This window comes from Hoplias malabaricus, chromosome Y (assembly GCF_029633855.1).
Source record: "Hoplias malabaricus isolate fHopMal1 chromosome Y, fHopMal1.hap1, whole genome shotgun sequence".
NCBI classification, from domain to species: Eukaryota; Metazoa; Chordata; class Actinopteri; order Characiformes; family Erythrinidae; genus Hoplias; species Hoplias malabaricus.
In genome coordinates this window covers 68586047-68602096 of record NC_089820.1, presented here as the reverse complement: position 1 = coordinate 68602096, position 16050 = coordinate 68586047, and the positions used below count along the sequence as shown (strand labels likewise).

At 41.8% G+C, this 16050-nt stretch overlaps 1 protein-coding gene across 2 annotated transcripts; it reads left to right on the top strand.

Annotated features, from left to right (window-relative positions):
* Positions 1 to 221: 221 nt before the first annotated feature.
* Positions 222 to 15476, top strand: LOC136678641 (vascular endothelial growth factor A-A-like). Of its 2 annotated transcripts, XM_066656712.1 has the most exons (7): positions 222 to 820; positions 2331 to 2373; positions 4980 to 5176; positions 6901 to 6977; positions 7100 to 7132; positions 11054 to 11185; positions 14059 to 15476. In XM_066656712.1, the coding sequence occupies exons 1-7, from the start codon at positions 755 to 757 to the stop codon at positions 14078 to 14080; spliced, it is 570 nt and encodes a 189-aa protein (XP_066512809.1). In that variant the 5' UTR covers positions 222 to 754; the 3' UTR covers positions 14081 to 15476. The 2 variants fall into 2 exon arrangements, with proteins under 2 accessions (XP_066512809.1, XP_066512810.1); XM_066656713.1 differs by lacking the exon at positions 11054 to 11185.
* Positions 15477 to 16050: the final 574 nt, after the last annotated feature.

Here is a 16050-nt window from a genome sequence, read left to right as displayed (position 1 = left end):
AAGGACCAGAGAGTGTCCACAAACTTTTGGCTCCTCACCGTGAGAAAAGAGGCGGTGCTAAATCATCGCCTGTGTTTCTATTGGTCGGTCCACGTCCCCCGCCTTCTGGAGAGACTGGGAACATAAGCCGCGTTTGAGAGAGAGAGAGAGAGAAAGAGAGAGAGAAATAGAGGGAGCTCCTCATTCAAGCGAAGAAAGGGAAGAGAAAGCGAAGCCGGTCGGACGCCGCTGAGTGAAATGAGCTTGAGATGAGACGCTAAAACAAAAGAGAGTTTTGTGCAGCAGCTGGGAGCTCTACGAGAAACTTTTTATTAGATTTTTAAATTATTATTTTGATTTTTTATTTTTGGTTATTATTTACGAGTGTGGCCGTTGCTCGCTGTGGATTTTAGAAACTGAATCGGAGGGAATACGCTCTGGGCTCCGGTGGATTCTCTTGCAGATTGTGATTTTTTGGGGGGTCGGATTTAATTTTGGGGGGGCGTCTTTTTATCGCTGTTGCTTTGGCTTTGCCTTTTCCTGAGGAATTGCTCGCAGGTGCCTGCAGCTCTTTAGTATGGAAGGGCTACTCTGACACCACCCCCCTCCTCCTCCCATCTCCACCACCACCACCACCTCCACCACCCCCCCGCGCTCAGAGTCACGGGTTTTATCCGCTAGAGGCCTTCTTTCCCCGGCTTTAGATCTTCCTTCCTCCCGCTTCTAGCATTACTTTGCTTTGAACCTTGCGGCGTCTGGAAACAGCCACATAACCATGAACTTTGGCGTCTATCTGCTGCACTTGGTTTTCGCAGCGCTTCTCCACGCGTCTGCGCTGAAGGTAGGAGCTCGGATCTGCCGGGTGTGTGTGTGCGTGTGTGTGGGTGTGTGTGTGTGTGTGTGTGTGAATGGGAATGTGTGTGGATTTTGGGGTCTCTCTATTCCCATCACACCAGTTAGAAGAAGAACAAGAGAGATATCTCATGCATAGCTCTTGTGGTACCCATTTTAGACACATTATTAGCTCCTAACTCATCTGATGTGTCTGATCCATGTGCCTGATCAATATGTAGGTTGTATCTATGCTTTATTACATGATTAATACAAGTCATTTGCTACACAATGAAATACTCAGTCCCTCCAATTTATAGCCAGCTTTTGCAGTTTAAGTCGCTATCATCATTGACTATCTAAAAAAAGCCCTATGGAAATTTCCATGTGTTGAGGGACCCCCGCCATAAGATCAGTGTCACCAGGGGCTCGTCCTGCTGAAGCAGCACTGCTACCAGAAGACACGTTCACTTCATTCAAGACCATTCAGTAACACTAGCTAAAGCTAATCACACATCCACTAATCCCTACATTGTGTTTTAGGGGAAAGGAGCACTGTGTTGAAATTCCATTTTCCAATTGTTCCAAAGTGACATAGAAAAAATATATATATATCACCATATCTACTCCCTCCCATTCTAAATTAAGAACATTTGACCTTGTGTAAAGCTACCATTCTGGAGATACACATGTTTGGTACCTAGCCCTGTTGCTTGTCAAGGAGTCTGTCTTATTTAAATAACGTGGCAAGTCATGATAGGGTGCAGCAAGCACGCCGGTCGACTAAAACTGAATTTTCTTTCAGTCTGTTTCACTCTGCTTCAGCCTCCATCTTATTAATGTTGTGTTTTAATAAGAGAGGCTAGTTTCAAACGAGCAAATGAGTATTTTCTATGGTTATAATCCTGTGGTGATATTCTGGTGAAACCTCTGTGATCTGTTGCACCATTCAGGCTTCACACCTGCTAGTATCTGTAGATAACACTGTTTAACGGCGAACTACTGGGTTTATTTGACTCTATATCTATGTCATTTAACAACTATGGTGTATATATTTCACTCTTAAACCGAGGTTATTGAAATACTAAAGACTTCACTGAGGTGTCCATGCTTCAGCCTGATGGCGGGAAAAGGCGCAAGAGATGACTGTTAACCATTTTGAGTTTAAATGTACAGATAATTATTGGTGTAATGTGTTTTTTAATGAAATATTGATTAATTACTTGTTTAGTGAATGCTAATAACATGGTAATTAAGCTAATATTGGTTACACAGTCATATATCCTTCCCCCAAGGCAACTAAATGGGATTTCCAGTTCTTTATACCAGGCTCCAACTCGCATGAAAACAAAGCAGGCAATAATACGCTTAGAGCGTCTTTTTTAAAGTTTAATTAACACATTCCAGACGTTCTTGATATATCCTCCCAGCGAATAGAGATGTAGAGACACAGCCTACTTTTGGAAAGACACAATTTAATAAAACTGTTGCTTCTCTTTCTATTTTTTTCTTTCCCACAGGCAGCATCTATACCTAAAGACGAAGGGAAAGGCAAAAATGAAGGTAAGTTAAAGGTCCTCTTAAATGGACCCTCTAACCTTGAGAACAGAAACTGTGGTATCAATAGGTGCATGTCTTTCACTGTCTTTTTTTTTTTTTTTTTTGGGGGCCAACTTTTGCTCTTTCACCAAATTTTAGTAAGAGCACTGCCACCTTGTGAACGTATTTGGAAGTACACCCTGCATATCTCAGTCTGAAAGCTGGGCTGCACGATTGGCTTGTGGTCAACTAGGCCTTCTTTCCATTCAATATTTAATTCTCTTTACTTTTCACAGAGGGCAGTCCTCGGTTAATCATTGGCTCTTGGCTGCCATCAAGGAGAGTGGAATTTTTTTCCACTCTCTTTTTATGCTTTTTTTTCCCAAGCGCTGTCAAAACAAATAATTTACTGTACACTGAGAGCCTTGGCAGGAGGCAGAGGACAGGGCCATGTTTGTTTATTAGCGATGACACAGCGAGGTTGTTTGTTCGTCAAAGTTTCCTCAAGGTCACGTTGCGTTGGACCATCGTAGACCTGGGGGAGTGCTGGCCACTGTAAACTGGACTCATGGACTCTGCTTAGTCGTTTTATCAGTTGGTTTATTGTTATATATTTAGCTCTATGTTGAACCCAAAAGGAACCTTGTTTTGCAGTGTAGACAGTGTAGGTGAAGGTCACAGGGTGTTGGGCTACTCCTGCTGTACGGGTTCGGTTCCCTGCTTGGGTAACCACACTACACCACACAACATTAGCATTTCTAGGGTCAGTTATGTCTCTATGAGTTGAGCCACCTCCATTTTGTTGTTGTTGTTGTTGTTTATAGTGAACTGACCAGCCGTCCTGTACACTAGATGTTTTCTGGACATCTGTGACCTCATGCAGAGGTGTAATACTCTTCTGGCATTGCAGCTACATATTAAATTATGTGCCGCAACATAACACATTACATAGAACTTGTTTCAGAGGTGTTTCCAGTTCCTGAAGAAAGATGCTACTATATACAGACGTCTACACTGATGACTAAAGCTAAAAATGACCACAGTGATGAATGGAAACCAGCTTGGGTTTGTTTGTATGGTCAGTAGTGCTTCAGATATAGCCTTAATGCTAGTGTCCAGTCTACTGCACTCATGCTTGAAGTGTCCCTTTGAGATGATGGAATCATCGACTGGGGGAAGATTAATGGAGATTAACCAAGCTTAGGATGGGTCAGCATTCTTTGCTGGACAAATTAACCTTACACCATTTGACTTATCAGGCTTCTGACAGCTTCTACTCTCATGTTGGAACATTGCGATGAGGATTTGATGGTAGCCCAATGGACAGAGATCTGCTTCTAAGTCTTAGGACTGTTCAAGGGAGGGCTTTTTATCAGAAGTCAGGGGTCAGAAGGTGAAGCTCTGTGGGTTTTAAGGTGCTGAGGTCACACAGGCCTCAGGGTGGGACCTGGACCTTTCTGGAAAGAGGAAGGAATGAAGTAAGACTAGAGGGTTTGCAAGAGGTGACGGTCTTCCGTATGTGAATGTGTGTGTGGTCAAGAGAGTTCAGATTTTTTATTTTTTTTTGCTCCACTTCTGTAAAATTAAGGTTCACAGCAGACCACAGGTACAATAGTCTTTTGTGCAGTGTTGAGCCACACAGGTCTTTAGCATTGTTTTGCTGCTAATCTGTTTTTTAGGGGGGCTTACTTTTGTGGTGGGGGGGTCAGGTCAGGAAGTGCTCGTACCTGAGAATTGGACAGAAAGGAGCCAGGAGTGTGGAGGGACTGGCAGAGCTCATGGGAAGCAAAGAGAAACAAAACTGTGGTAGGGACTGGGACAAAGGGTGGAGAGGAGATGTTGAGTAATTGCGGCAATTCAACATCACTGTATACAGGTTAATAGAGCACTTCAGGGCTTCAAATCAGGCTGTGGTTGCCTTGTAGTCAAGATAAGAGCTAATTTAGGCCACTACTAAGATCAGCTGGAATGGGGAAGTTTAACTACTTTGCTTTGGAAAGTTACAGTCTACATAAGCCCAAATTTGGAAATCTGTGGAAACAGTAGAGAGGGGAGAGAGAGAGGTTGTTGCCTACCCTTGTCCAAAAATTACACAGTGCAGTTTCTGCAGTTCTGAGCCCAGGGTTGCAATGAAATAGACTCTGTTCTTCCTATTACAGGTCAGTAAAGTATCTCACTGATTTTGAAGCTCTAAGTTGAAGGTAAAAATATGACCTTACTTTAAGATGCTCCCATTTTAAGAAAGTTCAGTTGATTCTCCATAGAAAACAATGAAGTGAAACTTTGAGCCACCTTGTTCATTTCCAAGGGTGAAAGGGTATTCTAAGAGGGATATAAGCCCTTCATCATTGGTCTGTGGAGCAGTAGAGCTGTGTTTTCTGGTGTGGTGGAGCTCCATCTAGTGCATTTTGGGAGTTGGAGTTGGAGTGCTGATGGATATGCCTCAAATCCTCACCGAAATGTTCCAACGTCTAATGTAAATCCTTCCCACAAGAGACTGTGAATAAGCTTCATTTCAGAAACAAACAAGGTTAAAAGACATTATAAATGAGTAGCAAATGTGATGTATTGATATTGCTTAAAGAATCATTATAACAGCATTTCTGTCGCTTTCCTTTTGCTTCTTTCAGTGGTTGCCTTCCTGGACGTGTACACTAAGAGCTTGTGTAACACCCGAGAGGTCCTAGTGGACGTGTTACAGGAGTATCCGGATGAGATCGAGTCCACCTTCATCCCGTCCTGCGTGGTGCTGAGCCGCTGCGCAGGCTGCTGCAACGACGAAGCGCTCGAGTGCAGACCCACGGAGACGAGGAACGTCACGCTGGAGGTGGGCACTCTCATTCTCAGAAGAATAATCAACAATTAGTCAGTGATTACAGACAAGTCTAAACGTTATCATTGTGCTTAGGGTAAGGGTTAGGGATACTCTTAGGCATAGAATTAAAGTAACACTAGGTAGTATTTTTACCTTCCATTATAGCTTCAAAGTCTTTGCAATGCTTCACTGAGCTGTAATACGGAGAACAGAACACCAGCAATTGCCATTTCAGGCTCAGCACTGCAGTAACTGCACTATGTACACTTTGGGGGAGGGTAAGAAACCACCTTACACTTCACTTTGCCTCTAGCACTGATTTTAAGACACTGTTGCAAAAGTGAATTACATTCTGAAACTGTAGGGGGTGCCTAGGAGCAACAATAACAAATCTTACCTAGTGTTACGTTAATGCTAGTTTTACATACTGGTTATATGTCAGACATCCACAAGTACAATGTACAAATTCACACCAATACCAGCTCAAATAAACTGCAAACATACCCAGCAGTGCTTGGTTGTTTTTGAAACTTTTGTTTTGGTAGATGCAGACTATTTCTAAATTAGCATGCTAGCTAGCTAGTAGTGTCAGCTCAAGCTATTTTTTAAGCTAGCTAACTTACTAGCTCACTTTTTAGCTGTAACAATCATGAAACGTTACAGATGTTTTCACAGTTTAACTACAGTGACTCAGTAATATATTGTAAAACTTTGGGCTAAATCTAAGTTCAGCATCTAAATCTCAATCAACAGGGAGCTAGGATGCACACATATTATTGGGGCACAGCCCTGTGCTGTCCATTGGCCTTGTCCAGCTCGGGGAAAGTGAGGCCTGGCTCTGAGGCATGCGAACTATGTTGTTTACCCCCATCTCTGCTGTTTATGCCTGTGTTTGTGAGCTCAAAGTCCCTCTCACCCACAGCCAAGGCCGGACATGTGTGAATACATGGCACCCAGCCTCAGAGCTGTTCAGTTAAGATTGATTAAATTTGTCGCAGAACTCTGACAAAGAGGAAAGGGTACAGGGCAGAGAGAAACAGAAGCTGAAATGTTTTGTGGAAGAGGAGACAGTACATAGTAATTGTGTTAAATTGAATAAGGTTCCCTAAGTAGTGCTAAGTATTTCTCTGTAAACCCTTATCACACGATTTAGACTGAAGATGCCTATTACTTCAAGATAATTAGGTCCTGTTTGAACACAAACTCTTATTCATTGTCCCCTGCCCAATCTGAAGTGTCCTTTGAATGATTTTGGCTTGGAATCTCCTTTAAAGGCTAACACTACCCTAAAATCACGCTTTAAAGGAACACTAGGCAAGATTTGGGGGTTTTGTCCCTGGACTCCCCGTGCTTCATTTTTACAGCACTGTTCTGAACTCAAGGGGGAAGGGGGGTGGTTTCCTACCCTCCTGAAAAAGCTACATAGAGCAGTTTTTGCAGTTCTGAGCCCAGAGTAGCAATAACATAAGCCATATTCTCCTTATTACATGTCAGTGAAGCATCACAATGATTTTGAAACTGTAACTGTAAGGTAAAAAATTGTATACAATGACAATGTCACAGTCATCAATTAGTGAGCCAGTGTTCCTATGAAGTAGAATTAGCAGAAGCATTGCTACCTTCGCAATGTCCAAATGTTGAGTGTAGCCTGCTTCACAGGGAACTTTACACACAGCTGAAACCCATCTACTCTCTCACTCTGAAGTTCTGATCATATTCCTGTCGTTTCTGTGCAGGTTTTACGAGTGCGACAAGGTGTATCGCAACACAAATTTCAGCTGACTTTCACAGAACATACGAAATGTGAATGCAGGTGAGTATCTTTAAAATCTCTCCTTAGTCTATGAACCATACCCCTGCTCCATAACTAGCTAAAGGACTTTTAATATCTTTTATTAATTCAATTAATTTTTATTGTTACCTTTTCCTTTTTAGTCAAAAAACAGAAGTCAAAGCAAAGAAAGAAAAGTAAGTACTGCTTTGCTAATATGTATGTTTTGCGTTTGTGTGTGTGGGCGTGTGTGTGCCTGGGTGGGTGTGTTTGAGTATTAGCAATCTGAGGCTAACTCATGGTGTTAGCTCATTAGCTCTATTAACATTGTTAGCAGATGAGAAGCAGTCAGCTGGACTACTGGGGGACTAGTGCTAATGCTAATGCTGGTGCCAAAGGTGCTCTGTCTTTATTATTTAACATCAGGTTTTGTTGGGAATTAGCAGATGTTTGGGTCATGGTCGTCATGTTGAATTAGCTTCTGGAGCTAGTAGGAATGGACTGATTAGCCACTGATTATTAGCATGTTGCCTTCCTTAAAACCAGTTGTAATGTCTTATCAGGAGACAGTGTACGGTATTTCCGTGTGTGTGTGTGTGCAGGGGGTAGACTGTTTGCCCAGTGCCACTGACTTCAAATTTACTTTAGATAGCATAGCACTTTCTAGGAGAAAGTTAACAGAAGCAGCTTTGAAGAAAGATTGTTTCTGTTATTGTGGCAACAAGCTTGTGCATTTTGATATCAGTCCTCCCCTGTTTGTGCGTGTGAGAGTGTGTGGTCCACTGCAGCTGCCTCGTACTGACCCTTGGTTACATCCCTGTTCTAATCATAGCCACAGGTGCATTGCTGTTAACCCAATTTTATTTTTAGTTTTGGAGACTGGCTGAGCTCAGAACGGACACCCACGCCTTTAGACACCATTGAGAGAGAGAGAGAGAGAGAGAGAGAGAGAGAGAGAGAGAGGTCATCCAATCATCTGTTGTCATCTCATAACCTCACATGCAGTGAATACAATTGAATTATGTTCTAAAATTACATTGTATTCTAAAGAGATGACAGATCTAATGATGATAAATTCACCTGTGTGTGTGTGTGTGTGTGTATCTGGACATGTGTGTGCATGAAAGTGTGTATGTGAATGTGTGTGAGTGTGTGTGTGCATTCAATCATCTGCTGTGTGTCAGGGAATAGACTTTGTTTAATTGGATGAGTGGCCTCTGAGTGTGTGTCTGTGTGAGTGAGTGTGTGTAGAGATGGGTAAGGTTAGCTTGGAGGCTAAATCAAATCCTCTGCTTACAGGGCCCAACAAAAGCTCCTCCCCCCTAGTCTTCTGCTCACGTACACATTCCCTCCCCCCTCCCCTCAGCCTCACATTCACCAGCTCGATTGCTTCACTTTACACCATTCAAACACACACACACACACACAGCAGAATCCAGTCTGTAAGTAGCCTAAATGTATAACTAAACCTAACCGTAACCTTAACCTAACCTTAACCCTCTTAGCCTTCACCTTCACTTTATGGGGACATGCTCTTTGTCCCCATTAGGAAGACAAGCCCCCATATTGTCTGTGTCCCCACAATGTGATATATGTCTGGACCACCCACCCAACCACCCACACAGCCAGACAGGCATACACACACACACAAACACAGATGAATCCTGTCCAGTGCTTATCACAATGCTTGCTGGAGTCCGATCCCTTTGTGGAACAACTCTCCACAAAACTCAAAATGCATGCAGTAATCCCTTAAAATCTGACCCCAAAATAAAAATGTAAGGTCTGTTGGTTAGAATTTGGAACACAACCGTTTTCAGAGCTCACATAAAACCCCTGTAGAGGAAAAAATCCTAGTTACAGGACCATGGGCGTGTCCATAGGATAAGCCCCGCCCCCTCACTTCTCACTTTATTCTGAAAGTCATTTCGTTTACGGAGCTTTTCCACAAAAAAATGTGATTTTTATAAATTTTATATGCTGCGTTTTTGAGTTGGATTAATCACAACTCACAAAAAAGCTCACTCTTTTAGCTTTATTTCCTTGTTTATTGTGCTTGCATGTCTCTGTCCTCACTTAGTCGTCCATCTCTGCATTATTCATGTTTTGCAGAAAGCCACGAGGGGGCAGAGTTCAAAAAGGAAAGACAGAGAGACTCTTGGCCATTAGCGGTGTTCTCGCTCCTCTGCGGCCCGGCCCTGTTTGCCTCCTGTTTGCGAGTTTAGTTTTCGTGTTGTAGCCGTGTGTGCATGGTGGTGGTTCTCTCTCTCAATTCTGTGCGTTAGCTTGTGGCTAACGAGATTAGCGAAGTTCGCGCAGGGCCGAGGCTCAGGGGAAACAGGAGAGAGAGGTAAACTCTTCTCTTTTGGCATCGCTCGGCTTACTGTTGGCATTTACTGATGTTCTGCTGCTTCTCTCTTTGATCGGTGTCAGTATCTGGGTCACTGGTGTGTTCTGTTTGTTGCTGGGCAGAAAAGCATGCGCTGGAACTGCACAAAACTATATTAAGTCGTAATTCTGTGGCTTATAAATGAATATAGTGAAATTTTATGAATCAAAAATCACTCTGTTATGCTGCATAATGTTCATATATTCTAAACCGTCATTCTGACAGATTGCAGTACACTGCAGGAAATGTAGGGGGTGCTATGACTGCAAAATCACAATTTTATGGCTTATAAATTATTTGACAGCCATTGATTGTAATGAATGTTGATTATGGAGTATAGTTGAAATATTGTTTCCATCACATCACTAATGTTCCAATATTTTATTCTGACAGACTGCAGTACACTACAGGAATTGTAGGTGGTGATATGACTTTTTGTACTTTATTTGAAACACACTCAGCAAAACTATTCACCACTCTCCTGAATTCAGTTTCTTTTAATAGTGCACAGCATAGTGAGCATTATAGGGAATTGTGAATAGGGAGCCATTTCGGACAAACATTTTTCTGACAGATTGTAGTACACTACAGGAAGCGTAGGGGGCGATATATCACACGCATAGACCTTAGTGTGAACGGTGACTGTGGCAAAAGGAAAGAAACAGAAGAACAGTTTATTTAATAGTTGTTTATTAATAGAATAAACACTGCTAGGTTCATAGATTATGAAAAACCATGGCGTCTGCTTGTGGACAGATTGAAGGGTGTATATGCTTTAGATAAAGATATGGCAACTTTCGGCACCAAAAAAAAAAGAAAAAAAAAATATTATCAAAAGCACATCACTGTAATTGTAATATGGACTGCTTTAGAACTTGTTTGACTTGAAAAGTGAGAAATACGCTGTATGTGAACCAGGTATATATCATGTTGTGGGGACCTGTAATAATTTACACGCTTACATTGTGGGGACTTCCATTCCAAACGAATGGAAGTTTATCTAATGGCCCCACTATGCATGAGAGCTTACTGCTTTCCCATCATGCACCTCTCCTCCAAGAACAAACCAAAGAAATAATAAAAGCTCATGTAGCTTACAATAAGTAAAGAATTTAATCTTTAATATATATATAAATGACTGATGAAGATGGTGATAATGAAGGTGGAGGAGAGTATGTGTGATGCTGTGTTATAATGAGCATTTCTGAGGGGAAAGAATATGTGTGTGTGTGTGTGTGTGTGTGTATGGGAATGGGCGATATGGGCTAAACCTAACATAGCCAATCACAAATCAGATTGCACAGTCCTGGGCTTTGGAGCCGGAACTTTGTACTTTGGAGGTCTTTGGACATCGCTGAGGTGATGTCATCACGGGTTAATGTAGGTTGTGACCTCATCAGCACCCTGTTGCTGTGTAGTTTGATCGATGATTAGGCTCAGCAGTGTATCATGATAACATGTCATCACATCGTCCACTTCTACTGTGTGTGTGTGTGTGTGTGTGTGTATGTGATGAGAAAACACACCCAGGAGGCCAAGTATGAGCAATGATGCATGAGTCTGTCTTTCTCTCTTGCTGTCTACAACGCTTCTCTGAGACCTAGCTTAGACACACATCTCTCCTCTCTCACTCTCACTCTCTCTCTCTCTCACTCTCACTCTCTCTCACTCTCTCTCTCTCTCTCTCACTCTCACTCTCTCTCCTCTCCACTTTTTGCTTCCCTTGCAGCCGCTGCGAGCCTTGCTCAGAGAGGAAGAAGCGCTTGTTTGTACAGGATCCTCTCACCTGTAAATGTTCCTGCAAATTCACACAGTTACACTGCAAGTCCAGGCAGCTTGAGTTAAACGAACGAACTTGCAGGTTTGTTTTACCAACGTTTACGACCATGAAACACCGTGCCGTGGGCATCACCTCCTCCCTTTCCTTTCTTTTTTCTTACTCTGCAGTCGCCGTCTGTGTTATCTCACCCTCTCAGAGCTTCCATGTGTTTTTCCTTTCTTTATTTCTGCCAAAATGCATGACTATGATGTGCTTGTAGGGTTTTTTTTGTTGTTGTTGTTGTTGTCATGCTCCGTTCTTCATGTTGTGTGCATGTAGGTGTGATGTGATTTGCCTTTGAATGAATATACGTCTCCTGATGATCGGCATCATCTGCTTGATGTCAGAATTTATAGTGATTGTTTATACACTAATTAAGGACTTAGGTATTGAACAGCAACAAAAAAAAAACTACTTAAAGGGCCCATATACTTAGAATAGAATTCCCTTTTAAAATTTTATATAATGGAAACCATAATTATACCACAGTTAGCTCTAACCCTGCGATGTGATTGGCTGAGAGACATTCCAGGAGTGCCCATATTGCGCAATAATGGCACTCTGACCAAAGATCTATGGTATTAAAATGCACATATTTAAAATTTCTCCACTTTTCTCGTTCGCCAGCTCAGCAGCACGGCTCTGGAGCCACACTCCAGATTTAGACCGAGAGCAGCTCTGAATAGTGCAGCCTTGGTTCCCATTACAACTGGTGCAAATGTGGCCCAGCTCAGTGGACAGAGCCAAGGTTCAAAAACCGTGAACAGAACCAGCACAAGATCAGGAGTTTGTTGAAAAGGGCAAAAAGAAATTAGTGACAGAAGGGAACTATTTTACCTCGCGGATGGTTGAGGGTCGTGCTGATAGCCAATGCCTCGCGTTATAGCACTCCCTCTTGTGCATTCATTCACCGTCATCTTTTTCAGCCTCCTTTTATAAACTCTGCATAATCACTGCTGTTGTTACTGTATCTTTACGACTAAAATATGTAAACGTTCTGATTGGCTCCACTTGTACTCTCGGGCTGAAACACTCCGTATAACTTCAGCGTGAGTGGGCGGGGCTAAACTACTTAGGGCAGAATACACATAAAACGTAAAGTAAAAGCATGTGCTGCAGCTTATTGTCATAAAAGGACTGTAGAGTGTACAGTATGTGAGGAAGCTTTTTAATTTTTTATTACTTTATTGTTGAAATTCCTTGAAACCTAGTCGCTTCAGTTGTAAAATGCACTACGCCACTCAATTTAAACCGAGCTGAGGTGAGGAGGATTGAACGGAATCCTGAACGTGACATTTCCCTTGTATGGGCTCTTTAATACCACAGGGTTTAAAGCTGTAGAGAGCTTAAAGGGCAAGTATTGTCAGAATGTTGTGACCTCATATTCTGGCAACAAGCAATATAGGTGTGTGTGTGTGAGAGCGAGAGAGAGAGAGAGGTGTGTGTTGTATTGAGTGTACGTGTGAATACGTGTGTGCGTCTGTAGGACTTTGAGATGTTACCATGTGATGAAAGGCCATCACTCATAAACATCTCAAGAGTAATTAAAGCTTATCTACCGCAGAGTCCTGCATCAAGCTAAAGCACAGTCCAGGGAGACGATTCCTCTTTAATTCCCGATGCTGTAATCAGTGTATAACTGCTCTTGTGTTGTGCTTTATTCTTCATTCCCAGCACATCCTTGTAGCTGTTGAAAAATCAAGGGCTAACAAATGGGAACAAATAATAGAGTCCAGATTGTGTCCATGCTGCTTGCTTCTTATTTTCTTGATTTGTTGTAATGGACCCTGTTGATGCTGCTGCTGTCTTTTGTAGCTGTGTTTTTTGTGGTGTGTGATTAATGATAAACAATACATTTAAAGTTTATTTCCCAAAAAGATTCAGAGGAGACCCCATTACACTTTAAAGATTTAAACCAAACGTAATAACAGTGTTGAAGCGCTACTAATGACCCATTACCGAGAGCAGGAATGAGGAGAACGTCCTTCTGTATGACGCACATGGCCACATTTTTGTGATGTCAGTACATGACAGTATTACACCCCAGCTTTACAAACATATACCTACACATTGTGTTTGTGTGGAATTGTGTTTTTAAGCTACACAACATGGCTTTGTCCAGTTGTGTGGGTAAATGTATGTGTTAAAGTCTTAGAAAATAAATAAACCCTTATTCAGCGGGTTCCTGATGCTAACTGTACACTTAAATGACCACAAACCAGCCATAACCTTAACATGACCTCATTGTTTCTACACGTATCAGGCTCCATTGATCATATAGGCGCACTTTGAGCGGTCAGGACCCCCATAAGACCACCACAGAGCAGGAAATGTTTGGGAGGTAGATCAGTCCATGCACTTCAGTGGATCAGAACGATTGGTCACTGCTCGACTGAGAATGCACTCAACGGAATAGAGGGCGTCTAATGGAGCGGTTTAAAAACTCCAGCAACACTGAGGTGTCTGATCCACACACCACAAACGCCACCATGTGAGTGTCACTCTAGCACTGAGAATGATCCACAACCTAAATCATACCTGCTCTGTGGGGGGTCATCACCTTTGAAGAGCAGGGCAAAACAAAACTATGCAGAGCAATATGTGGGCTACAGTCTGTAGCTGTAGAACTACAAAGTGATCCTGAGGTGAAATAATGCACGATATTCTGTTTTTTAGTAATATCTAATACTTATCTGATACATATTCATTAACAGGAGCGGTAAACTTGTAAAAAGTATGTATTTCATTAAAATTGCATTATTAATACAAACTCTGGTGGTATTTGGGGGTATCAGTGTGTGTGAGGTCTCCTGTGAATCATTAATAAATGCTGTAGGGTCCAGTAATCAGTCAGTGGATGAATGAATGAATGAATGAATGAATGAACTGACCAGTTATTTTCTGTTCTCTTACAGATGTGACAAACCGAGAAGATGATCCCGCCTGATGTCGTTGGACGCAGAAAACGAATGAAGGAATATTTTTTTCCAGGCACTTTTCATTTCAACCCATGGACCAGAGAGCAGACTACACAACCCTAGAAAAGAAGTGAAAGACAAGAACAAACGAATAACGAGAAAGAGAAAGATTGCCGTGCTACCCTGGTTTATACTTTTAAGAAATGTAATATATAAATATAGTTATATATGAACATAGAGACATTGACAATGTGTAATGCTGCTATGGAAACCCACTAAACGAGTGTCACTGACGGTGGCACGAGAGAGGGATGAGATTTAGTGCCAGTTCAGACGAGTGGATGGACAGTGCAAATGCAAGAAAAACAAAAAGCCTTGGACATCACTTCACTGGAGGGAGCTGCTGTGGATCTGTGTTTCATTAAAACAAACAAAAGGAGAAAGAAACAAGGAACCAGACCTTCACAGGCTTTTGTACAAAAGACGGACAATCTGATTGGTCGAGGCTGGACAACAGGCTGTGTCCGATTTGATGACATGGCAGGCCCAGGTTGTGAATGTGCACAAAGAAAGCGGAACGCGATTTCTGTGATCTCTCTCAGAACTTTGACTAAGTGAGAGAAGTCTTACTAAAACCTGACGACTGTACTAACATCTGATACGACTGTGTTCAAATAATAAAGGGATATTAAACGTACGTTTGTATCTATACGGAATAAGAAGTGACAACGGTAACTCCTGCTGTAACAAAATACAAAGCACTCGAGCTGGACTTCCCCTGGTTCTCTTTGTTTCATGTTGTCGTTTTCTCCAAAGAGACACTTGTGAAAGATTTTAGGAAACGGTCGGTGTGTGTATATACGTCCTAATATCCCTTTGGTAGAACACGACATCTATTTATAATGTTAGAAATGTTCAGTATTCTGTGTATTTAATTTTTTATTTATATGAAATGGTATTATTTGTTGTTGTTTTTTCTTTTTTGTTTCTTTCTTTCTTTGTTTTCTTTTTGTTCTCCTTTTGCGTTCATTCTTATCAGCGACATCACCAATCTGCCTGACTTCTGAAAGACTCTGATTTGCAGAAATACAAATATGAAACATTCCTGAATAAGCCTATATTTTTGTTAGAGGGTGAATTTCTAGCCGTTTTTTTTTCCATAGAATTGCTGCCAAATTTGAGCGTGAGGAGAACAGAGACTTGTAGAGTTAAAGAGATCAAGACAAAACGATGGATGAATGGCTACATCACGCATCCTCATGAATAGTTCCCTTTGAAAGATACCACCAACATTCTGTTTGTATTAAAGTAACAAGTCTTGTTTTTCATTATATTTTCACAATAATATATTTATTGTTCATTTAATTATTAACACTTTTGTTGTTGTGCTAGCCTAACATTAAAGTATATTTATTTTCCAGAATTATATTGTTTTTTATTAAACCAAAAAAGAATTAAAGCCGTGTGAGCTTGATTTTTGTGTGTCAGTGTTGGGAATGTGGATTCATTCATTCATGCATTCACTCATTCATTCATAACTGCTTTAAGCTTGTGGTGGCCTACCCAATATCACTGGGCACACAGCAGAAACTCATTCAGCAAGGTGCCAGTTCATCACAGGGCATCACACACTCACCCAGTCTATGGTGAGTCTATGGAAACCTATGCAGGCTCAGGGAGAACACAACAAACTCCTCACAGAGGGTGACCCTGGACAAGGATTGAAACCAGGACCCTGGAAAAACCTGGAGCTGTGTGGAAACATGAGCTACTGCGCCACTGTGCCACTCAGGGGTGGGATTATTTATAAATACTTAGTTATTGCTTTAGCTGAACAGTTAGAAATAAACTGTGATGTTGGGTTATGGTTGCCGTGTAAGTAGTACCGCAGTTTTCGAGTTACCGAATCAAAGTCCAGAGTGTCCGGTTTGATGGTGTGATTCGGCCTTGTATATAGCTGTTTTTACATGTGTACTTCTTTTATTTGTA

Bases quoted from the DNA above. Each gene is read 5' to 3' on its own strand.
- LOC136678641 (XM_066656712.1), top strand. From the start codon at position 755: ATGAACTTTGGCGTCTATCTGCTGCACTTGGTTTTCGCAGCGCTTCTC. The intron at 2,374-4,979 runs GTAAGTTAAAGG...TGCTTCTTTCAG, and splicing joins AGGGAAAGGCAAAAATGAAG to TGGTTGCCTTCCTGGACGTG. The intron at 6,978-7,099 runs GTGAGTATCTTT...TTTCCTTTTTAG, and splicing joins CATACGAAATGTGAATGCAG to TCAAAAAACAGAAGTCAAAG.